The sequence below is a fragment of the Musca autumnalis genome, unplaced genomic scaffold (genome assembly GCF_047663935.1).
Source record: "Musca autumnalis isolate F117 unplaced genomic scaffold, ASM4766393v1 scaffold_5, whole genome shotgun sequence".
Lineage (NCBI taxonomy): Eukaryota > Metazoa > Arthropoda > Insecta > Diptera > Muscidae > Musca > Musca autumnalis.
In genome coordinates, this window is record NW_027412088.1 from 125,631,513 (window position 1) to 125,658,202 (window position 26,690).

The window sequence follows — 26,690 nt, forward strand, 5'->3', positions numbered from 1 at the left end:
CTGTTTAACCTCTACCTCTCCTGTATTCCGCCCCCTCCAGACGCATCGAGATCGTAACGTATGCGGATGATTGCACGATCCTGGCGTCGGGTACCTATCCTGATGACATCTGTGAGAGACTGAACAACTATTTAACCGATCTTACCACCTTTTTCCATTCGAGGAATATGCAGATTTCCGCCACTCTGTTCTCCACATGTACAGCGCAGTTTGGAAGAGAATTGAATGTCGTGGTCGACGGTAGCAGAATTCCGACCACAAACTGCCCCAAAATGTTAGGGGTCACATTTGACACTACTTTCACGTCGTGCGCGCACGCCACAGCTATCTGCGACAAACTGAAAAGTAGGAACAAGGTCCTCAAGTCCCTAGCCGGCAGCACTTGGAGTGCAGATAAAGAAACCTTGTTGACCACATATAACGCGATAAGTCGGTCTGTGGTAAGCTATGCGGCGCCAGTTTGGTCCCCGGGATTATGTGATACGAATTGGAAAAAGATTCAAACCTGCCAGAATGCCGCCCTGAGAACAGCAACAGGGTGCCTCCTCAAGTCTTCAGTGGACCATCTACATGAGGAGGCAAAGATTCTTCCAGTAAAGCAAGACAATGAGATGCTTTCGTTGCAGTACTTGCTTAGCCATCCCAATCACCATCTGCTGGCTAGACCCGACACATTCAGGCAAATCAGGAAGGATATTCATGCTCTAGAGAGGGAGGTCCAACAATATAGGAGAGAACCCCTAGATCAACAGGCATATCAAGCAGGTTTAAATAGTATTCACACGGATGCAGTTGCTAAGGCTACACAAACAAAATACAGTCGAACCTCGATTATCCGGGAATCGATTATCCGGGAATCGATTATCCGTAAACCTCCATTATTAGGGAAAGGAAAACACAGAATTTTTTCTTCGTTTTATACCGATTAACCATGAAAATCTTTCAGCCCAATCATGAATATTCTTGCGGAATACAACTCTCGCGGAATAGATTTTTCTCGAGAGAACATTCCTCCTATCATGAATAATGTGAGAATTATTATATATATAAAAAAATGACTTCTCATCTTTGTCGTCTCGTTTTAAGAGTTTTTCGAATTTATTTGAAAAATATCAAGAATTGGACGAATTTGTATCATCACCTGCTAGTGCTGACCAGAAACGAAAAAGGACTGCCTCAGGTAAGACCGAGACTGTTAATGTGCACTCTTATGCTGGTGTTGCGTCACGGGGGTCAAAACGGGTTCAGAGAAGTTGACAACTAATCATGAACTGGTGAGTATTGAAGGTGTTAGTCTCCAGAAGAATACACAATCTACTCAACAGATTCAGGAGATATCACTTCCTGGACTAGTTCCTTCCGAGGTTGCTTCTGCCAAAACTGAGCAATCCCTACAAGCTGTCCAGGGACCGTTATCAAATGCTCCGGCCTTGAAAGCGGTCTTTGTAGCTAGGTTTTCCTCAAATACTACAGCTGATGATATAAATTATTTTATTAAATCTAAAATTGAGGGAAATTATTTTTTAAAGTGCTATAAGCTTAGATCAGCATTTTCAGGAAATAAATCCTCTTTTACAGTTGTAGTGCAACTAATATCGAAGGAATTTTGGAATTTTGTGAAAGAATTTGTGGAAAGAACAGATAATGTAGCTTATTTGCCTTAAATACAGTCTACAGTATCAAAAAACTAATTAGTTCATTCTCTATTTGCTATCAGAATGTAAGAGGGTTAAATACAAAATTAACTCGCTTATTTACTGATAGTTTCGGATTCGATTATAATGTTATTGTATTTTCGGAAACGTGGTTAAAACCAACCATCCGTGTTAAGTAGTGAGATTTTATGTTCTAACTATCAAGTGTTTAGAAAGGATCGTATTAATAAAAAAGGCGGAGGAGTCCTTATTGCAGTTGATTCTAAATATTCCGCTAACTTAATTGAACCTAACTTTTCTGATATTGAATTTATTGCCACGTCTATTGAATTAGGTAATTACAAGTTGTCACTTGTTCTTATATACCTCCGTCATCACAACTTGATATTTATAAGAAGCATATATTAGCAATAAACTCAGTAATTAAAAACATGAATGATTCTGATAGAATTTTGGTTCTTGGCGATTTTAATATGCAGTTTGTTAAGTGGCTTAAATTGCCTGATTCTGAAGCATTAACTCCCTTAACATCCGACGCAAATACAAATCAAGATACATTTGAGATTGTCGTTTTTGTGTGCTCAATGTTCATCAAATAAATAATATAATTAATAGCTATGATAGATTTCTTGATTTAGCTTTTGTAAATGTTCCCTTAAATAATCAACTAAGATGGGTAAAAAACGTAAAAGGAGTAAAGTTACGGTGCAGGGAGTTAATAACCCAGTACCGGCGGTAAGCGTTGGTGAGATCACAAGCCACGTACCGTCGAGATCAAGCGATTGTGATCCGGCTGTCTCAGGTGTGGATGCCTTGGCACCTACAGCCGTAACTGCTACAAGTGCAGTATATACAACCCGAATTATTGTTGACGGACCGGTTTTTCAAAAGGATAATGCTTTAGCCAAAACTGGTGTTAATCAGTCCACGGCTGACAGGACCGAAGTTTTGGGCGGGGACGACCTACATCTCACAGTGATTGGGGACAGTCTGGAGAGACAGAGTAGGGAACTCCTTGACCAACTGGAGAGACTTGTTCCGACCGTACCACCAGAGGACATGCTCAACAATCTCACCCTCACTGACGACGAACTGGACATTACGGTGATCCCAGCTGAGTCAACAAGAAGGTCTGATGACGACATGTCCACTGACGGTGATGTGGTCGAAGAGGTTGTGAACCTTGGTTCGCAACCACAGACAAGTCGCAACCAGTCTGGTCCTGTATCGGCACCAGCCGATACTAAGCTTCGAAGGCAGATTGCCACGGAGTCAATGGATGTTGATGGAGAACCTAGAGATGATCCATCAACAGCCACTGACTCTAAGTCGATGACCATCGAGGGGGAATCAACGGAAGCTCCAACAATTGCCACTGACTCTGAGTCTCCGGCCTGCGTTGGGGAATCCAAGGAAACCTCATCGACGGACACCGACGCAGACGCAATTTCCGCCAAAGAGGCTTCAGATACGAGGCACTACAAGCGTGCAGCTTCGTATCTGCGCAAGTTCGTGGGAAGGGACGCGAGCTCGCATACTAGGAGAGAGATCATGTTCATCAAGAGCAAGCTGAAGTACATGCGGAAATTCGAAAGAATTTATCCAAATGCACCCAGATGCGAGCTCCTGGTGGACAAAATCTTTCTCCCGAACCCTGCTTCAGCTTCAGCCAAAGACTCAGTAGAGACTGCGGCGACAAGCAAAAAGGTGGAGGTGAAGCCTGCTGCTTCTGACAGCAAGGTGGAACCTAAAGCTGTTCCGAAGCCGAACCCGAGCCAGAAGGGACTGGAAAAGGATAAGGGGCATAATCCGACTCCAAATGATTCTCGTAAGAGTAGTCAACTTGAGAAGGTGACTGTCCCAAATCCGGCTCCTACCCCAACTAATGAGGGTAAAGCGGACGAACAGAAGGTGCCTAAGACCTGCGCAAACCACTCGGGAGTAACGACGGGTGGATCGACTGGGACACCATCGACTTCGGAGAAGACGAACAAGTCCTCGCAGTCAAAGACTGTGAAGCGAGTTCGCTCTTCAGAAGGCCCTCAGCCTTCGCCAAAGAAGACGATGATCTCTCAGACGGTCAACACGGCGAACTCCTATGCTGGTGTCCTTGCTCACAAAGCCAAGGGAAGCAGCACCAGTACTGAGAAGGCGTCCACCTCCTCAGGAAAAGCTGTTACCAAGGCACGTGAGCGAGGACGTAGGAAACCCTACGCCAAAACGGCCACGGTGGCAAACGATGACGAGCTCCTAGTAGCAATCATCGACCGAGCTGACCCCTTCGGGAAAATCAGCGAAAGTCACTGGTTGCTCTTCGAGACTCGGCTTCGTTTAACCATTGTGTCCACTGAGGCGAACCAGGGTGACCGTCAGTTTGGTGGCGCCTTCCTTCACAAGGGAGTTAAAGTCATTAAATGTCTCAACAGGAGCTCGCAAGAGTACCTTAAGAAGACAGTTAATGGCTTTGATGAACTTTGGGAGGGGGCAAAAATTGCTGCGGTGTCTATAACGGAGATTCCGTCCAGGAAGGTTTTCCCAGCATGGGTTCCCCCACCTACCGTGGATAAGGAACTTCTGCTGAGGATGCTGGAGCTCCAGAACCCCGGTCTCCTTACTAAGGACTGGACTGTAATGAGTCTCACCCCTTGTAAGGAGAATGGAGGGATGGACATTAAGATGGCGGTAGACTCCTCAGGAGAGGAGTACCTTAAGATTCGTGAGGGAAAACTGAACTTCGGTTCAGGATGGGTTCGGTTCCGACTGAGTCCACCTCGCGGAAGTCAGTAGGAGTAGGCAGGCGGCAGGTGCTACGCATTTTGCAGATTAATCTGCATCATTGTAAAGCAGCTGCCGCCGAACTACTCCTGTCCCTCACGAACTCAGAGGTAGACATTGTTCTAGTCCAGGAACCTTATATATATAAAAATAAGGTCTCTGGACTGAACAATGCCAACTTCGAGGTCTTTGCATCGTCCGAAGGGGACAAGGTGAGGACCTGTGTGGTAGGTAGGAAGAACCTCAATCTAATCTTTCTATCTAATTACAGTAATGGAGACATGTGCACGGTGCGACTGGAGAACGGCAGGGAGAAGGCCACTCTCCTGTCCTCAATCTACATGCCGTATGAGGACCCTGATCCACCAAATCAGGGGGTACACAGGCTGCTGAAGGAGAACCTGGGCGTTTGTAACGTTATCCTTGGATGTGACGCCAACGCCCACCATTTTCACTGGGGCTGTCTCGTTGGGCCACCACAAATGGCCTTGGTGTAAATCCAACGAAAACAGAACTGGTATTGTTCACCAGAAAGCGTAAGCTTGGCGACTTCATACCACCAACATTGGATGGAGTGCAGTTGCATCTATCTCCTGAGGCCAAATACCTAGGTACAATCCTGGATTCTCAACTGAGATGGAAAAGGAACGTCGAGGAACGGACGAAGAGAGGTATGATCGCACTCTATTCATGTAAGAATTCGATTGGGAAAAGTTGGGGTCTAAATCCAGCTATTATACACTGGTTGTATAATACTGTGGTGAGACCCATCCTATCCTACGGATGTCTTGTCTGGTGGCATGCGCTTCGACACAAGTCGAACTCGGGCAGCATAGACAAGGTGCAAAGGGCAGCCTCGATCCTGATAACTGGAGCTTTTAGAAGTACACCACAAGCAGCTCTGAACGCGATGCTAAACCTCTTGCCCACGAGAATTAGCATCAAAGGTCAAGCAGCACGTAGTGCTCTAAGGCTACATGAATTGAATCGTTGGCGTGACAGCACCTATGGTCATGCATGCATTCTTCGAGAGCTAGGGCCAAACCTTGGCTTAAATCAGCAGGGGAAGTTCAGCGACTACTTATCACCAATCCATAGATTTGATGATTTTGAGGTCGTTATCCCTAGTAGAGATGACTGGATCCGTGGTAACCCTCCTCTGGACGGTCTGGCTTTCTATACAGACGGTTCCAAGATGGAAGAAGGTACCGGAGCTGGCGTCTACTGCGAAAAGCTTTGCCTCGAGTACTCCTATAGGTTGAACAGCGACTGTAGCGTTTTCCAAGCAGAAATCTTCGCGATCAAAATGGCCGCAGAGTTGATAAAAAGTCTGGATGCTGAAATCTTTGAACCGGTGACTATCTTCGTTGATAGCCAGCCGGCTCTTAAAGCCATCAAATCCCCCAATATCAAGTCTGAGGCCGTTCTTGAGTGTAGAACTGCTTTGGCGAACCTAACTAACGCTGTCCGACTCTGCTGGGTACCGGGTCACTGTGACATTGTGGGAAACGAGAAGGCAGATGAATTGGCAAGACACGGATCTCAATCAACAAGTCAAGCTATCACTGTTTCTATTAAACCACCCATATGTCACGTTTTTCGGAAGGTGGAGACGTTCTTTGAAGAACAGGCCAAGGAACTATGGCATAATGAACCAAGGTGCAACGTGTCAAGGGCCATTTGGCCGAATCTTTCAACAAAGAGAACAACTTCGCTTTTAAGTCTGAGTAAATCAGAAATCAGGGTATTGACGGGAGTCATTACCGGCCATTGCTACATCCGAGCTTTTATCGGCAAATGGCAGGATGATGGAGTGGACTATTGCAGGCTCTGTGAAGATGAGGAGGAAACGGAGACGATCGAGCATATTCTATGTCGTTGCCCGATGTTAACTCGAAAGCGGTATAGACTAACAGGAGTACGCTTTCCTCCAAGCCTAACCTTCTACTCAAACATGGAACCAACAATCATAAACAACATCATTAAAAATCTGAAGTGGCTGGGACGGCGCGACCCATAAGCGTAACTACTTCTCTGACAGTTTTTTCCACCATCGCCAAAAAACCACCCTCTCTGTCTTTATTGCATCTTCATTATTTCTTATAATTAATTCTTTTATTATTATTCTCCAAACCACACCCCCCTTTTTTCTTTATTCTTCTCTCTTTTCTCTTCTCTTTTCAGGTAATTCTGAACCTCCTTTTTCTTTATGGATGATCACAATGGACCGAAAGGTCTCCGAGTGGCGTAGTCAATATACATATATATTGACTACACATCCCCAAACCTAACCTAACCTAACCTACACAATATTTCGAAATAACCCAAATTTTTCCAATTTCTTCACCTGAAGACAATCATCACCCTACATTATGTATACCCATGATAAATAATAACATAGTAGAAACTCATTATACCCTACACCACAATGTGGAAAGGGTATTATAAGTTTGTTTTGGTAAAAATTCGTGTAACACCGCGAAATATTCGTCGGAGACCCCCAATGTGGTATACCAATCTTCATATCTTTTGAGATGTGTGTCCGTCCGTCCGTGTGTCCGTCTGTCCATTATAAATTGTAATCAAACTCCAGGCCGCAATTACGGACCGATCGTCACAAAATTTGGTATGAAGGTCGGTTTCATATCAGAATAGATCGCTATTTTAATTGGTGATGATCGTGAAATATTTAGCGGGTGAAATGGACCAAAAACATAATTTTTATCCGATTTTGTAGATGCTCTGTAGGTCGCAATAATAGTCAGATCGCCTCGAAATTTTAAGTAAGGTAAGATTATATGACGAAGAAGTAGCTTGTAATTGGAGTTGGCGATCAGATAATATTTAGAGGGTTAAATGGACCAAAACTTTTGTGTGAAAATTGTGAAAAATTTTAGTATACAGCTTAAATCTTTATTCTTGGAAGAGACATTCCGGGCAAGTAAGCTATACTTGGAAGAGGAACGCTTGACCTTTCTATTGATGTCAATTGTGTTAGTGTACATGATAAGATAACAGAGTTACAGCCTAATATACCCTGTTATTTGTTTGTAGTGTAATGATAAACACACTAGAGGTCGCAATTATAGCCCAATAATCACGAAATTTTGCACGAGGTTGGGAGTTAGGTAGAGGAAGATGCCTATAGTTTTGGATAATGATCTTATATGAAAAATGATCTTGTATGAAAAATACAAAAAAAAATATTTTTGGTCTATATTTTATTTCCTGGAGGGCATATACCGGCAAAGTATACTACATATGAAAATAGAACTACTGATCTTCCCCCTAATGAAAATTGCAATAAAGCGAAACAATTATTTTGTTAAAAATGTTGGTATGTGGAAAGCTAATTCCCAAGGGTAAAGGTGTAGGGTATTGCATGGTCGGCCCCGTCCGACTGTAGCCTTGGCTTACTTGTTTTGAATTAATGAAATCCGTGTCTGATTTAAAAAAAAAAAAACGATTTTAGAAAGCTCAACTCCCTTATATCTTCTGTAGACTGGACATCAGTATGTCTATGTAAGAGTCACGAAGACCTTGAATTTGTAATAATTAAATTTTATGATATCCTTAATAAATTTGTCTCAGAGTGTGTCCCTAATGTCAGAATGAAAAACTCTGGTAAATATCCATGGATAACATCCGAACTTTCGTCTATAAAAAATTCCAAGAATAAGCTTTTTCGGAAATATAAAAAACTGGCTCTTCTATAGACTATGCCAATTATTTCCTTGCTCGATCCAAGTATACTTTAGAGTCCAGTAGGTTGTATAATCTTTACCTCAACAAGATTAAGGATAATTTTAAATCAAATCCAAAATCCTTTTATGAATTTGTTAACTTGAAAAGAAAAGTTTCCTCTAAACCAACTATTCTGAAATTCAATGACCAAGAACTTGTAAATAACTCTGATATAGCTGAAGGTTTTAAAAAATTCTTTACTACAACCTATTCAAGTGCAGTTTGTCAAATTAGAGACCCTTACCCTTACAAGTTATCTAAGATAGACCAAATAAGTATGCCTTATTTAAAAACTCAAGACGTTTCCAGAAGTTTACGAACTTTAAAGTCAATAAAAAGTCCAGACCCTGACGGGATTCCCAGTACAATTCTTAAGTTTTGTTCCGCTACATTATCAACTCCTTTAACACAACTGTTTAATTATTCCCTTAAATTTGGTCATTTTCCAACTTTATGGAAAAAATCTTACATTATTCCTCTACACAATTTTGGCAGTCTATCAAATGTTTCGAATTATAGAGGAATTGCAAAATTAAGAGCAATTCCTAAACTATTTGAAAAACTAATCACGGATGTAATTTCCATCAAAATTCAACCCATGCTAAGTCCATATCAACATGGTTTCCGCAGTGGTCTCTCAACAATAACAAATCTGATTGAATTTACATCGATTGTAATAAAAGGATTTGTTCAGCGTTATCAGACTGATACAATCTAAGCAGATTTTAGCAAAGCTTTTGACAGAGTCCATCATAAGCTTCTGCTACATAAATTAGATTATATAGGCTGGATAGCATCCTATTTGCAAAATAGATCTCAAATTGTTCTGTTTGAGGGATGTTTATCAAAGTCGATTTTTGTTCCGTCGGGTGTTCCACAGGGAAGTCACCTTGGACCGGTTCTTTTTCTTTTGTTTATAAACGATTTGCCAAGTTCAATAATGTACTCCAAATTGCTAATGTACGCTGATGATGTTAAGTTATTCATTTCTCATAATTCTCTGATGCAAGCTGATTTACTTCAAACTGATTTAAATAACCTTTTTCAATGGTGCAAAATAAATTGTATGGATTTAAATTTGAATAAATGTAAACATATGTGTTTTTCCAGATCATCTTCTTTGACAAGGCAATTCAATATTAATTCAATTCAATTTATTTTTATTAAAAACACAGTACCTAGCCCACAGGGCCAAAACGGTTGCAAATACAACAATAAAGTTACTACTCCGAAAACTTAAAACTAATATAATAATGTATATAAGTTTAAGATAGGCAAAATTTAATTTTATATCACACTAGAAAAAATATAATTGAAAAAAGTAGAAATAAATAAAAATTTAATTGACTATAGGAAAAGTTTGGAGTTTCAATTAACTGACATAATTTCGCATATACATTTATCTAATGAAGTTCGATATATATACCAGTTACCAAGCTTTGCCTTCGTCTGCCACAAAAACAACATCCTAATACACCTGAAGATCGGATTTACCACCCGTGAAACGTAGTGTAATGGTTGGATGTGTGGGACTTCGGTAGACTCCTAATTTTTCAATGTATCTCTAAAGGCCTAACAGCTCAACTCGAAAGAGAATTAATTAAATATCACTATAAATGGCCTTCGCCTTAATAAGGCAAAAATAAAAAATAATTTCAGCATGAGCCAGGCTGGGATTCGAACCTGGGTCTCCGACAACTGAGTGTCAAGGTTGCCGGCGTCTTAGCGTTCTAAGCCACCATCAACTTGTCAAAACTTTAGTAGACAATAATTGATGATCAAAAAATAAAATCTTCTGATATAGAAGAGCAATTACTAATGATGTAGGAATAAAACTTACCATAGTATTTGTGAACATTGAAAAATGGGATTACCAAAGCAGGACTATAGGAAAAGTTTGGAGTTTCAATTAACTGACATAATTTCGCATATACATTTATCTAATTGTTAGGGTTCTACTGTAAACAATCAGAAACTAGGCATCATTGTTATTATACATACACACACACACACACTTGCTACCCTCATGCTATACTCTTTCTCACTCAGTCAGTCTCTTTCAGTCATTCAGACAACACAGTCATTGTATTACACCACAAGTATTAACACGCACATCAACTATTGTAACGTATTTCAGTTTCCAGAATTAAACAGAATAAATCTTGCTTAAGTTTGTTAATTTATCAATAAGTCTTTTATTTATAACATAAAAGCACAACTAAATCTTATACTCAAACATAAGAGTACAACAACTGGCGACGAGGACGGTGAATAAGGAAATAAATTTTTTAATTTCAATTCATCTACGCAAAAATCAACTGCACATAAAATGTCAAGCGAGAACATTGTGAAATTACTAGCTGAACAGCAAGCGGCTATGAATCTTCAAACGCAGTTACTGCAACAATTAACAAATCTACTTCAAGCACAGAGTACTGGAAACACCAAAGATGCTACGAGTCCCAGCACTTCAAAAGCAGCATTGATGGAATCTCTTTCACATTCCATGACAGACTTCGTTTATGAACCGGAAAGCGGATTAATTTTTCAAGCGTGGTACAATCGCTACCAACATGTCTTCGAAAAAGAAGCCCAATCTCTGGACGATCATGACAAAGTTGCGTTACTCTGGAGAAAGATGTCAAACAGTGTTCACGAAAGATTCAGGAACTACGTTCTTCCAAAGAATCCAACAGAAATGAGTCTCAAAGACACCTTGGCGAAACTTAACAAACTATTTGGTAAGGTAGAAACTCAAGTGTCTCAACGCTACAAGTGTTTGCAAATGAAAAAACTTGAAGGAGAAGACTATAAGGAATACGCCGGAAGAGTTAACTTACAGTGCGAACTCTTCAAGCTAAATGAAATGCAAGTGGATCAATTCAAGTGTCTAATCTATGTCTTGGGTTTACAATCAAGCAAAGACAACGACATTCGCTTACGTTTACTCAAATTGCTAGACGAAGCAAAGGACTCCACAACTCTAGACACGCTTGTAGATGAAACTCAACGACTCATGGATTTGAAAACAGACAATACATTGATCGAGCATCAATCGCAATCAATTTGCGCAGTCAAGAAATTCGCCAAGAACAACAACAAGCATTCCCATAAAATTCCTAAAACACCCTGCTGGTTATGCGGAGACATGCATTACTCAAAATACTGTCCATTTAAAAATCATAAATGTTCAAATTGTCAGCAGACAGGTCACAAGGATAACTTTTGCAAAAGCGCAAAACGAGGCAAGTCCACTACAGACAAAACTGCAGTCAAGTCGGACAAAACAAAATACAACGCCAACGCTGTATTCTCTTCGAAGCAACTCCAATTTCAACAATTGCGAAAATATACCACCGTGGAAATAAACAAGAAACAAGTCAAATTACAAATCGACACAGCATCCGATATTTCAATCATATCACGATCAACATGGGAATACATAGGTAAGCCTCACGTACACAAAACAAATGATACTGCAACAGACGTGAATTCCAACAGCATCAGCCTAATCGGAAAGTGTCAATGCAACATAACGGTATCAGACAAAACGCTAACTCTACAATGTTACGTCACGGAAATCGATAACTTAAACATAATGGGTATCGACTGGATACAAAGTTTTAACCTTTGGGACAAACCAATTTCAGCTTGGTGTCGCCAAATATCAAACGATGAATACATATCAAACCTGAGAAGCAAGTTCAAACCTGTTTTCGACAACAGCAGTCTTGGCCTTTGTACAAAAACCAAAGTGCATATTAAACTTCTTCCAGACGCAAAAGAAACATTCATTGCAAAACGCCCAGTACCATATGCCGTGAGAACAGAAATAGAAACAGAGCTAGATAGACTTGAAAAAGCAAATATCATCACACCAGTCAATTCTTCAAAATTTGCAGCGCCAATAGTCGTGAGTAGAAGGAACGGAAAAATTAGAATTTGTGCAGACTATTCCACGGGTCTCAACAATTCAATTGAACCAAATCAGTATCCTCTGCCCACTCCTGAAGAAATTCTCTCAGATTGTCACGATTGTATGATATTTAGTCATTTGGATCTCTCTGACGCATATCTACAAGTAGAAGTCGACGATCAAAGCAAAGACTTGCTAACTATTAATACTCACAAAGGGTTATACAGATTTAATCGCCTCACTCCAGGTATAAAATCAGCACCAGGATCCTTCCAGCGAATCATGGATGAGCTATGCACAGGCATCCAAGGAGCACGAGCGTACATAGACGACATAGTCTTGGCAAGTAGATCTCTTCACGATCACAAAACTAATCTTAATTTGTTATTACAGAAAATTCAAGATTACGGGTTCAAACTCAAATTCGAAAAATGTCAATTTTTCAAACCATCAATCAAGTATCTAGGTCAAATCATAGATAAAAATGGCATACGACCTGATCCAAATAAAATTCTTGCAATACAGAATCTGAAGGTCCCTGAAAACATTTCAGAAGTACGATCTTTACTAGGCTCCATAAACCACTATGGAAAGTATGTCTACAACATGAGAAACATCCGAAAACCACTAGATGATCTCTTAAAAAAAGATCACAAATTCATTTGGACCAAAGAATGTCAACAATCTCTCAACGAATTCAAACGCATTCTAACATCGGATTTACTACTATCTCATTACAATCCAGCATTGCCAATTCACATTGCAGCGGACGCATCATCACATGGCATCGGAGCGGTAATATACCATACTTACCCAGACAACAGTGTCAAAGCCATTCATCACGTCTCAAGATCACTTACTCCAACGGAGCGAAATTACAGTAAAATCGAAAAAGAAGGACTAGCACTAGTTTTCGCCGTACAACGTTTCCACAAAATGATTTTCGGAAGAAAATTCACCCTACATACCGACCATAAGCCATTGCTCACCATATTTGGTTCCAAAAAAGGTATTCCGGTCTACACCGCGAACAGGTTACAACGTTGGGCTCTCATCCTTCTCACCTACGATTTCGATATAAAGTATACCAATACAAAGGATTTTGGACATGCAGACGTTCTGTCAAGATTGATAAGCGCACATGAAAAACCATCAGACGAGTACATCATAGCTTCAATCAACTTAGAAAACGACATAAGATATGACATCACAGACGCCGTATCAACACTGCCAGTTAGCTTCAAAATGATACAGGATGCAACCAAAAAGGATTCAACCTTACAAACAGTTTCAAACTACGTATACAACGGCTGGCCAGAAAACAAAAACAGCATAGATTCTTCAATTCTTCCATATTTCAACAGGCAAGATTCAATATCAATAACAGATGATTGTCTTATGTTCAATACGCGCATAATAGTACCCGAATGCTACAGAAAACAAATTCTCAAACAACTGCATCGCGGACACATAGGAACAGAAAGAAGCAAATCTATCGCACGCAGCTACGTATATTGGCCAAACATAGACAAGGACATAGAGACTTACGTCAAGAAATGCAACAATTGCCAACTCGCAGCAAAAAGTCCCATCAAAACCAACCTTTGTCCTTGGCCCACAACAACACGCGTTCTCGAACGTGTTCACATAGATTACGCAGGTCCTGTAAAAAGCATTTACTACCTCGTAATAGTGGATTCATATTCCAAATATCCCGTCATATATGAAACTTCATCAACCACGACCGCAGCAACATTAAGGTTACTAACAACTTATTGTTCACAGTTTGGAAATCCTGAACAAATCGTATCCGACAATGGAACACAATTTTCCTCAGCGGATTTTGAAAATTGGAGTTCTCAACGAGGAATCAAACACACACGAACAGTTCGATATCACCCAAGTTCCAATGGTCAAGCAGAAAGATTCGTCGATACTCTCAAACGATCTTTAAAAAAATCAGAGGGAAAGGAGACGGCATCTAATGCACTACAAACATTCTTAGAAGTGTATCGTTCAACACCGAACAAAAACTCACCTAATGAACTCTCTCCAGCGGAATCATTCCTAGGTCGAAAAATGAGAACAGTTTTCGATTTAATAACAAAGCCTCCACCAGCGAGCAGAGAGAGAAACATTCAAATGGAGAAACAATACAACCGGAAACATGGTACAAAACAACGAAATTTCATCACTGGAGATCTTGTCTACGCTAAACACTTCAAAGGTAATAAAAGCTACTGGGTTCCAGGTGAAATTATCAACAAAGTGGGAAATGTTACCTACAACACTCTCATTCAAGTGGATAAGAGACAAATTCTTGTGAGATCTCACGCAGATCAACTCAGACCAAGAGAAACCGATGAAAATGTACCTGCAGAGCAAAATGATAATCTTCCTCTTCAAATTCTACTAGAAGACTTCAACATTAGTCCACCAACGGAAGAAGATTTCACAACTCCACCATCATCACCGGTTATGCACCCACAACGCATCACTTCTCGAAGAAACCCTGTACAGCCAGTATCCCGGACCCCCGAGAAGTCTCAAAAAGGGAGATGTTAGGGTTCTACTGTAAACAATCAGAAACTAGGCATCATTGTTATTATACATACACACACACACACACTTGCTACCCTCATGCTATACTCTTTCTCACTCAGTCAGTCTCTTTCAGTCATTCAGACAACACAGTCATTGTATTACACCACAAGTATTAACACGCACATCAACTATTGTAACGTATTTCAGTTTCCAGAATTAAACAGAATAAATCTTGCTTAAGTTTGTTAATTTATCAATAAGTCTTTTATTTATAACATAAAAGCACAACTAAATCTTATACTCAAACATAAGAGTACAACACTAATGAAGTTCGATATATACAGTATCGGCCAAAACTAAAGCACCCCCTCAGTAATTTTTTTTGAAATGATCATTTTTTTATGAAAACTAAATTATAAATTTATTTTTTATTTTTCTTTTTATTTATTTATATCTTTATAATTGAAAAATACAAAAATAAGGAGACCGGAATTCAATAAACAAAAGTTAAAATTCAAAAAACATTTTAAGTCGCAAATATAAGCCGACAAAACTAAAGCACCCCCCCATTTGAGGTACAGCAAAAACTATTGAAATCAATATTTCGTTGCTTATCCTCTATTCTGGATGACACAATCACATCTTTTAGGCATAAAGGATACTAAATTATTAATTATTGCAGGCGAAATAATCGGTTTTCGGAAAATTTAGCTTAAATCCTCAAAATACTGAAAATCGGAAGTTACCGTTATATGGGGGCTACACCCAAACGTGAACCCAGGTCCACGATTTTTGGTGAATATGTTTTGTGACCACTATTAACCCTAAGTACCAAATTACAGCTAATTTAGTAGGAAAATGTGGCTTAAATATCCGAAATACCGAAGATCGGAAGGTACCGCTATAAGGGGGCTATACCAAAACATTAGCCGATATTGTTCATATTCATCCAAAAATTATGCTACAGCATTCTCTGGTCAAATATAAATCCCTTAGGTTTAAAAATTAGCAAAAGAACGAATTGCAAAAGAACGGTAGACGCCGGCTTATTCAGTCGACGACCAGCAAAAAACCTTCCGCCTCCATGTTTTACAGCGTCTTTGCAATATTTAGGATTTAACGGTTGCCCATTTGGTCCAAGCCTTTTACCATCTGAATACTTTAAATTAAACATAGATTCATCGGAAAACAGTTCAAATGGGTCTTGGCGAATGCCAGTCTGGCTCCTTCATTTTTAGTCGATATGAAAGGTTTTTTTTTTTGCTGGTCGTCGACTGAATAAGCCGGCGTCTATCTTTCTTCTGCAATTCGTTCTTTTGCTAATTTTTAAACGTTAGCGTATTGTATTTGACTAGTGGATGCGGTAGCATCATTTTTGGATGAATATGAACAATATCGGCTAATGTTTTGGTATAGCCCCCTTATAGCGGTACCTTCCGATCTTCGGTATTTCGGATATTTAAGCCACATTTTCCTACTAAATTAGCTGTAATTTGGTACTTAGGGTTAATAGTGGTCACAAAACATAGTCACCAAAAATCGTGGACCTGGGTTCACGTTTGGGTGTAGCCCCCATATAACGGTAACTTCCGATTTTCAGTATTTTGAGGATTTAAGCTAAATTTTCCGAAAACCGATTATTTCGCCTGTAATAATTAATAATTTAGTATCCTTTATGCCTAAAAGATGTGATTGTGTCATCCAGAATAGAGGATAAGCAACGAAATATTGATTTCAATAGTTTTTGCTGTACCTCAAATGGGGGGTGCTTTAGTTTTGTCCGCTTATATTTGCGACCTAAAATATTTTTTGAATTTTAACTTTTGTTTATTAAATTCTGAATTCCTTATTTTTGTATTTTCCAATTATAAAGATATAAATAAATAAAAAGAAAAATAAAATACAAATTTATAATTTAGTTTTCATAAAAAAATTATCATTTCAAAAAAATTTACTGAGGGGGTGCTTTAGTTTTGGCCGATACTGTATACCAGTTACCAAGCTTTGCCTTCGTCTGCCACAAAAACAACATCCTAATACACCTGAAGATCGGATTTACCACCCGTGAAACGTAGTGTAATGGTTGGATGTGTGGGACTTCGGTAGACTCCTAATTTTTCAATGTATCTCTAAAGGCCTAACAGCTCAACTCGAAAGAGAATTAATTAAATATCACTATAAATGGCCTTCGCCTTAATAAGGCAAAAATAAAAAATAATTTCAGCATGAGCCAGGCTGGGATTCGAACCTGGGTCTCCGACAACTGAGTGTCAAGGTTGCCGGCGTCTTAGCGTTCTAAGCCACCATCAACTTGTCAAAACTTTAGTAGACAATAATTGATGATCAAAAAATAAAATCTTCTGATATAGAAGAGCAATTACTAATGATGTAGGAATAAAACTTACCATAGTATTTGTGAACATTGAAAAATGGGATTACCAAAGCAGGACTATAGGAAAAGTTTGGAGTTTCAATTAACTGACATAATTTCGCATATACATTTATCTAATGAAGTTCGATATATATACCAGTTACCAAGCTTTGCCTTCGTCTGCCACAAAAACAACATCCTAATACACCTGAAGATCGGATTTACCACCCGTGAAACGTAGTGTAATGGTTGGATGTGTGGGACTTCGGTAGACTCCTAATTTTTCAATGTATATCTAAAGGCCTAACAGCTCAACTCGAAAGAGAATTAATTAAATTAATTGAACACAATTTATCCGAACCAGCTATGCAATGACATTATAAACACTTAGGCCCGTTATTACATGTCTTCTTTTACTATTGGATGGATTTGAAAACGCAAAATAAACCAATTTATAAACATTAAAAATATATTTTTCAGATTAAAAGTTATTGACACGAATGTCCACGTTGAAATTTAATAGACACTTTTATCTTTTAGTTAACCGGAACGCTATAAATCTGTTCGGAAAATCCAAACTATAACAAAAGAAGACTTATAATAATGGGGGTTAAACAAGCAAACAAAAAAAAATTAAGAAAAAAACAAGCTTTAAAATCCATGATCATTGACATATTGAAATAAATGCTCCTTATAACATTTTAGAGATGTATTGAACAACTTTAAGCTCGATGGTAAAGTATTAAAAATTCGAGCAACTCTCACATGAAAAGACTTCTCCAATATAGGATTGAGACGAGGTATACATAATTGGGTATTTCTCACCGATCTACTAAAAGTGAATAGTTCAAACACAGAGATAGGAGTTTGCATTTTAACTATTTTATAAAAGAACAGCATAGATCTTATGCTAACATAATCAACAAAAGAACAACCAAGAAATTCATTAACATAAGGAGAAATATGCTCACAACGATGAACACAAAACACATAACGCATTACTCTATTAAAAAGAAGTCGCAATTTACGCAGTATCAAACCGCAACTACCCACAAATACTTCAATACCATATAAAAAGTGTGACATTATAAGCGCATGAACTAATTGCATTCTTATAGTCCTAGGAAGACACAAATCCGTAGAGTATAACTTTCTTTACATAAAGTTAACTTTGGACACTAAAGAATTCACATGCACATCAAATACCAACCCCCTATCAAGCAACAAACCAAGACACCTCAACGAGCTTACAAAATCTATAGCTGTACTATAAATAGAAACATTAACTGAGTCAGACTGTACATTGCCAAAGAACATAGCTTTAGTTTTGTTGGTATTGATTGAGAGACGATTGCTGTTTAACCACGAGACTAACAGATTCACATTAAAATCAATTGAAGATTGCAGCACATCCATAAAAACATATTCCCCATGAAACAAAATTTGGATATCGTCTGCAAAAGCAAATGACATACAATTTCTACTATTAATAACACTGAACAAATCATTAACATACAGTTGCGTTCAAAATAATAGGAGTGCCCGTACAAAAAAAGTAAATTGTCAAAAAATATGGTTAAACTTATCCATTTTGGTTTATTTTGAATTTGTTTAACATTGTTGACATCCCAACAGTTAATTCATCAGCAGAAATGTAGCAATCTGTTTTAAATTATTTACTGTTTACACCAAAATTATAAATCGTCTTTAAAGTTTTTGTTCATAAAAATAGGAGTGTGGAAGAAAAAGGACGATAAAAATATTTTTTGTTGAGTTTAGGATCAAAATTGTCAATATTTTAGTTAACAGTAGTAAATCCAATAGATTTTATGAGATTTGATGGCTGTTTGAAAACAAAAGTCCTTTAGAGGTAGCCAAAAAAACAGGCGATTGTCCTTGCAGCAATTTTTTCCATAAATTGAGCACTTATTGGGCAACTCAATGGATTTTGTAGACAAAAGCTTTAACGATTAGATTTGTTTGATGCTATGGATGTTATCTCCAACAATATATAATGATTGGTATCCCGTAAATTTGTGTATTTTGATCCTTAAGGGAAGTTTAAGCCAGTTTACATTAGCCCTTTAGGTAAGGATCGGCCAAAAAAGCGTATCTATAAGGAATTTTTTCCCCCAACCAAATAATATTTGGAAGTCCTTAGGATGCTAACCTTATGTACGCAATCAACTTCGCTTCTTTTCAAAAAATTTTTAAAACGTGAACGGTTCAAATGTACTTTGAACCATTTTGTGATAGGTAGGCTGGGATAGCACTATGGTTGGTATACGCCGTAATATATTTTTCAATATAAACTTACGTTTTTCGCTCAAAAATACTTCATTTAGGTTAGTTCCATTATAAAACTGTTTATTATACGATGCAAAACCTAATAAACATAATCTTAGGCCAACTTCAAAAGTTTGTCTTTTAAGTTTCCTTTTCAACAAAGCGTTTTGAAAAATGTCTCATATGTGCTAATCATTCAATTACTCAAAAATTAACAAAATAATGAATTCTGCGTGCAGTTAAGATGTTGAAGACCTCAAAACATTACTTGATCGAGAAATTAATGTCTTATAGATAAGCTTTTTTGGCCGATCCTTACGTAAAGAGGTAATGGAAACCGACTTTAACTTGGCTCAAGGATCAAAATACACAAATTTCCAGGATACCGATCATTATATATTGTTCGAGATAACAGCCAGAGCATCAAAAAACTCTAATTACTAAAGTTTTGTCTACAAAATCCATTGAGTTACCCAATAAGCGCTCAATTATGGAAAAAAATCGCTGCCAGGACAATCATCTATTTTTAGGCTACCTCCAAAGGACTTTTGTTTTCCAACAGCCATCAAATCTCATAGAATCTATTAGATTCACTACTGTCAACTTAAATATATACAATTTTGATCTAAAACTCAACTAAAAATATTTTTATTTTCCTTTTTCTTCCGCACTCCTATTTTTTTGAACAACAAACGTGAAGGCGATTTATAATGTTGGTGTAAACAGTAAATAATTTAAAACAAATTGCCACATTTCTGCTAATGAATTGACCGTTGGGATGTCAACAATGTTAAAAAAATACAAAATAGGCCAAAATGGAGAAGTTTAACCATGTTTATTCAACCATTCCCTTGGTGTGAATGAGCACTCCTATTATTTTGAACACAGCTGTACATAACAAACAGAAGAGGACCAAGCACTGAGCCTTGAGGAACTCCACTACTCACAGGAAGCATAGTGGAAATACGGTTCTTACAACTAACATACTGCTTCCGTTTAAACAGATATGAAAAAATTAATCTGCAACCCGATGTGGAAAAATTAAAATAACGATGCAATTTGCCTATCAAAATTGCATAGTTGATCCTGTCAAAGGCTTTTTGCATATCCAAGGATAACAGTACACAACAACCACCTCCACCAACTGTCTTCCGAACACTATCAGTTAACCCAACTAGAAGTGATGTTGTGCTACGATTTCTCCTAAACCCATATTGACTATCATGCAATAAAGATAGACTATCAATATGACCAAGCATTTGATCCTTCATTAAATGTTCCACCATCTTGGACAATATGGCCATTATAGAGATGGGTCGATATTCCCTGGAATCACCGCCTTTATGAATTGGAACTATTCTCGCGATCTTCCAAACATCAGGATACACAGACGTTGTCAGCAATGTATTAACAACATGCAACAGATAATGACCAATATAAGGAAAAAGAGTTTTAAATACTTCAGACAGAAACCATCATATCCAACAGCATTGGATTTAATTTTACTAAATGCATCCACCACCTCAGCATATCCAACAGCACGAAATGAGAACCCATCTTCAATACCCAAAGGAACACAAGACACATCAAACTCATCAACAGATTGATTAGACACAAAATCACAATTTATCCTCTCAACATCAATATCTTCGACTTCACTATCATTATCAGTCAATCCGTTCTTATTTAAAATCGACCAAATCTCCTTGGTGGATTTATTAGTAAACATCTCCTTGTGCACAATAGCTTTTTTCCTTCTAATTATTTTCTTCGCATTGTTGCGACATCGGCAAAATATCTTCCAATTCTCCACATTTCTGTCACGAAGATACTTTTTGTAAGCTAAGTCTCTGAGCGACAAATGATAGCGTACCTCAGGAGACTTGACAGGGACAACATTGTGCACAAATTGCAGACCACAGTTGAGGAAATCAACTTGAGAATCAACATCCACCAACGTATACACACCATCAAAATTATACTGCGAAATATCATCAAAAGTGTCACAGGATCAACAGAATTATATTCCGCAAATTCGTAGAATGGCCTTACCCGACGACTAGACACCTTAAGGGACAAGAATATGAACGTGTGATCCGAAATACCTGGGCACCAAAACTGATTCGAACATGCCAATAAATTTAAATGCGACACCAAAAAACAATCTAGCAACGACGTAGACCGATGGGCAACATCAAAATGTGTCGGCAATGAATTATGCACAACTGACAAATTTAGTCTATCACAAACACTTCTCAAACCTGAACTTCGCGACATGTCAAACATATTATTATTAAAGTCACCCATAATAATAACATTAGGGTACCTTACAAAAATATCTGAAATCTCCTCTTCCATTCTTGCAATATCGCCATGAGGCAAATACACTACTCCAACCAAAATTACACTTCCATTCATAAACACTTCACAAAAAATATATTCAACTACACCATAAGAACCACCTTTACAAACAACTCTATGCTGAATGCCATGAGAAATATAAAATACAACACCTCCTCCTCTGAGATTAGGCCGATCACTTCTGTAGCATAAATAATTTGGAATTTGAATCGATTTTGTTGAAACCACAGGTTTCAGCCAAGATTCACTAACCCCAAAAACGTCAAGGTTACTTCCTTCCAAAATACATCTCAGCTCATGGATTTTAAATGTACTTCTACCCAAGCTAAAGCTAAGAACATTAAGATGACCGACGTTAAGATTTCCTGCACAATTGCGTAACTGGTTCGACAAAAAACTATTATCACTTATAACAGTTCCTAAATTCGCAAAATCCATAAGTATACGTATAGCAACTGGAAAATCAAAGAAATACAATATAAAAATAATTAAAACTATCTAGTAGCTAATCGGCCTTGTGTTAGAGAGACGACACCATCAAACATTGCAACCAATTCATTTAAACCAAGTGTTTTCTCCGAACCATCAGGGAATGTTGTTGTATTAGCAATTGGAATTTAAAAAAGTATTATATAACTACCACGAGTGATTTAATTACAGAAAATAATTTATTTTCTTTACTATTCGTTAATCCGGACAACTTGATAATTCGGACACCGCCGAAACCTGTGGTGTAGGCATTATCGACATTATACTGTATATATGGGGGCAATATCCAAATCTGAATCGATTCTTACCAAATAACAGGGATCGCCCTAGGGCCCAAAAATCTCCAATTTTCATGCCAATTGGTGTATAAATGTGACCTGTACTTTGTTTTCAAAAAGACCTGGCCAGATGGATAAGTGCGAATCTGTGAAAATCATCAAAAGGAACTGTGGGTATATTTCGTTTCCTTTTGCATGTTGCAAACTCATTCACTAACACATAATACTCTTAGGGTATTAAAATATAGTTATCAGTGCAATCATGAATAAAAATTCCGTGCGGAATTTGTTTCCTTTCCCCAATTTCTCAATTTTTTATTTCCATATTTATGCCCAAAAAGGGAATATTTTTGTCGATTGGACTAGAATATGCCATTATGAAGCCAATCAAGTAGATTTCAAATTTTAACAAATATTGATTTTAAAAGAATTTCACTTTCTAAAATTATTTTCCGTGCGGAAAATTCAGAGAGAAATATTCATGATTACCCTGATTATGTGTTTTATATGTTATATGTTTTTAGTAAAATATGAAAGATTTTATATAATATTCAATATTTTCTTAGTATTAATTTCTAGCTCATTTGTTATTCTGTCAGACAATTTTGGCCGAGCAGAAACTATCAACATATTTGGATACGTTCATTTTGACATTTCTGATTGAGTTTTTGAACAAATTTGTATTAGAAAGCAACTTATGTTGTAATAAGAAGGCTGGGTTATAGGAAATTTTCTAAGTCTTTTAGTCCAGATTTATTGCTGTGCCGGAATAATAATTAATAACATAATAATCTGCTAAGAAATCGACGTTTAACGACAGTAAACTTAATTTAGAACACTTTTGATGACTTTCCAAATTTAATTTGACGATTTTCGTCAAAAAAATTAGTTGCATATTTTTTGCATATTTTGCATATTTTGCATATTTTTGCATATTTTGCATATTTTGTGCATATGCAAAATATGCAAATATGCAAAGAAATAAAAAATATGAGCATTCAGTTTTCTTCAAAACGAATTTTGGTCCAATCAGAATTTTCGTATCTTTATTAATAAAAAATATGCAAATATGCAAAATCCGATGTCTACTGATCACACATATAACAGCCCACACCGCCAGAGGACTTTGTGACATTTTTATTACAGGGAGTAGTTGTTGGCATCATGTAGAAATAAACAAAATGTACTACAGCTGATCAGCAAGAAGAAGCGGTAAACAGCACCAGACGAAAATTGGTTATTTTGTTTGTAACAAACAAAATCTAAAAAATCGAAATAAATCTTATAAAACGAAGACTTATACCCGGTTACACTTAACCAGATTAACCCAGTGGGTTTGGGTTTCAAATGTTAATGTCATTTAAGATGTCAACTGCATTGAAAATCTGTCAAATAAATGAACAAAAAGTGTTTTCATGTATTTTACGTCTGATTGATTGAGCTATACCTGCTTATCGGGATAATTACCTACAGTAAAAACATGACTTTATTTTATTCGTGAGAAAAATGAGACTGATGAGACAAGTAGTTTTATTTGAGGATTGTCATTCCAAATCAATAAATGTACCATCAGGTGTTCCTCAATGGAGTCATCTGGGTCCTGCCTTGTTTTTATTATTTGTAAATGATTTACCGTTGTCGATAAAAAATTCTGAACTACTTATGTATGCAGATGATGTTAAAATTTTTATAACACACAAATCTGTAGAATATTTACAATTACTGCAGGAGGATTTAAATAGATTCTCCCGCTGGTGCGCTATTAATAACATGGATTTAAATTTAAAAAAAATGTAAACATATGTTTTTTTTTTTAGTTTTTAATTTCTATTTTTTTTTTTTTGTTAATTTTATTTGAATTGTATATTGTTAATATAAGATATTGGCCATATTGGCTTGTTTATATTACATAGTAAATAAATGAAATGAAATGAAATGAAAAAATGTGTTGCTCTAGAACCTCACCTTTAACATATGATTTCCGCATAAATGAATCTACTCTAATATCTGTGGATTCCTTTGTTGATCTAGGTGTCCTATTGGACCCCAAACTAAATTTTAATAATCAATAATTATTTGTCTCACTTGTCAGACCTATACTTGAATATGGTTCTGTTGTATGGGATCCCTATTATTCGAAATATTCCGATAAAATTGAATCTGTGCAAAAACAATTCTTACTTTTTGCTTTAAGAGGCTTTCATTGGAATAGTGATTTCACCTTGCCATCATATACGAGCAGGCTTAAGTTAATCAGATTACCAACATTAAAAAGTAGACGTGTAATGTTCATTACAATTATGGTACAAAAAATTTTGAATGGCAATATACTTTCAGATTTCCTTATCTCTTCAATCAAAATAAATGTTCCTATCAGATTCAGTAGATATTATCGTTTCTGTAACATTGATTCTCATCGCACTAATTATGCACTAAGTGAACCTGTCTGCAGAATGTGTGATGAATTTAATTCTTTATATTTTATTGTAGATTTTGGTGTAGATATCAATATTATCAAGTCTAGAATAATTTCATATCTTAATACTTAGAATATACCTAACATTATAAAATATACTAGCTGTTAAAGAATATTCTGTAGCTGGTATTCAATGCCAACTTTTTATCCCGTCATGCTCCGGATCATGACGTGTACGCGATCCCTACGTAATGGGGAGGTCGCCCCCACGGTTCGGAAGGGGTGGGAAAGTGTGGCGAAGGGAAAAAAGAAACCCTTAAAAACACATGAAATCATTAGGAAACGTTTTATGGGGGCTACAAGAAAACGTGGACCTATGTTAAGAATTTTTTGCAAGGGTATTTTTGGTTTTTTTATTTATTTGCTTTGCAATTGAAGCCATATCACAATTCTGAGGCCAATTTATATAATTACAATTACGCACAACACTATGAAGAAATATTCGAAAACCTGCAGAAAATAGAATTCTTTTCGGATATTTTTTTTCGAGATTCTGACAAATTTCGAAGCAAATTCTAAAAAAATCGAGATGTTCTATCCGAAAATCGGAAACTATTCTGATGTTTGATTAGATATTCTGAAAATGTTCGCCCAAAATTCTCAATGTTTATTCGAATTCAAATTTTTCACTAATTAAATAGGAATTTTATTTAAAATATTTGTTGAACTTTATATTATTACAATGTGGATTCGCCGCAGCTGCGCTCTGAAATGTACATTTATAAAATTATAAAGAACAGCCTACCTAACAAATTTTCCACATGTTATTATTTGATTTATCTAAAATAAAAAATAACAATTATTATAAACAACCTTTTAAAAAATGTGCATGCAAACTTACACTTTCATTTATTTATTTCCGTTGCGTCTTTGTTACTTAACAGCTGCGAATTAACTAAAAAACAACCAACAGCGTGAAGACACAAAAAAAACTCCCCCTTGCCTTACAATTAACTCTGAACGAAAGTCAGGCAATTCTGTTCGCTAGAAAGAGAAACGAATTAAAATTTCCCATTAGAGTGTGTGCAGTTTACTCGAAACATTTTCGAAAACAATCGCAGAAAAGTGTGCAGAAATTCTTAAAAGAAATCTTGCAGAAAATCAGTTCAATTGCTATGGGATATTTTTAGAAATCCGTAAATTTTCTGAACAAACTTGGAAAACTTAGTAAAGGAATATAATATCAGAGCCCTCGGCAAAAATTGTTCAGTGGGTTATGTTTTTGAAAAATATTTGATTCATGTCCTACCTTCTAGATTATTGTACCATGGTAGACCATATTAACTCTTATGTTACACGTTGTAAATTCATACGAAATTTTTTAATGTATGGGTAAGAAGTGTGTCCTTCCTTCCGTTCTCTTCCACAAGCTAAAGAATTGTATGTGAAAGTTTCAACGTGTAACATAAGAGTTAATATGGGCTACTGAAGGGACATTTATATAAGATATACGCATGAATTACAACAACTAACAAATTTACAAAAACAATATTGTTATTGAAAATTTAATGTCCTAGGGGAGTTCCCATTTTCCCACTAGGCGCCTTTTCCCGGGTGGCAGATGGGAAGGGGGTCTGTCTCTGCGATGTGTGGGATCGGAGCCGACCTAGGGAAAACAAGGCCGGACCTGGCTCCGCACATCGTGGAAACCTTGGGGGTCTTCGGATCCCCCGTGGACCAAAAATGGATCGGGGTATTTCGCTTAAAACAAATCAACTAAGATGGGTAAAAATAATAGGAGAAATAAAGTTACGGTGCAGGGAGTTAATAACCCAGTACCGGCGGCAAGCGTTCG

General features: G+C 37.2%; 2 protein-coding genes across 4 annotated transcripts in view; one reads left to right on the plus strand and one right to left on the minus strand.

Moving 5' to 3' along the window:
- Positions 1–26,690, minus strand: part of LOC141405249 (protein pangolin, isoforms A/H/I/S-like) — a 449,154-nt gene that overhangs the window by 405,077 nt on the left and 17,387 nt on the right. The window contains exons 2-3 of one of the 3 annotated variants that reach the window (XM_073989354.1): positions 25,737–25,879; positions 25,641–25,675 (exon numbers count right to left, since the gene is read on the minus strand). The exons of the other annotated variants lie outside the window; for them this stretch is intronic. The gene's annotated coding sequence lies outside the window, so the exon portion shown is untranslated. The remainder of the gene's footprint in view (positions 1–25,640; positions 25,676–25,736; positions 25,880–26,690) is intronic. 3 annotated transcript variants of the gene reach the window in all.
- On the plus strand, positions 10,504–20,898 carry LOC141386748 (uncharacterized). The gene is made up of 2 exons (XM_073955668.1): positions 10,504–11,309; positions 20,673–20,898. The coding sequence occupies exons 1-2, from the start codon at positions 10,504–10,506 to the stop codon at positions 20,896–20,898; spliced, it is 1,032 nt and encodes a 343-aa protein (XP_073811769.1).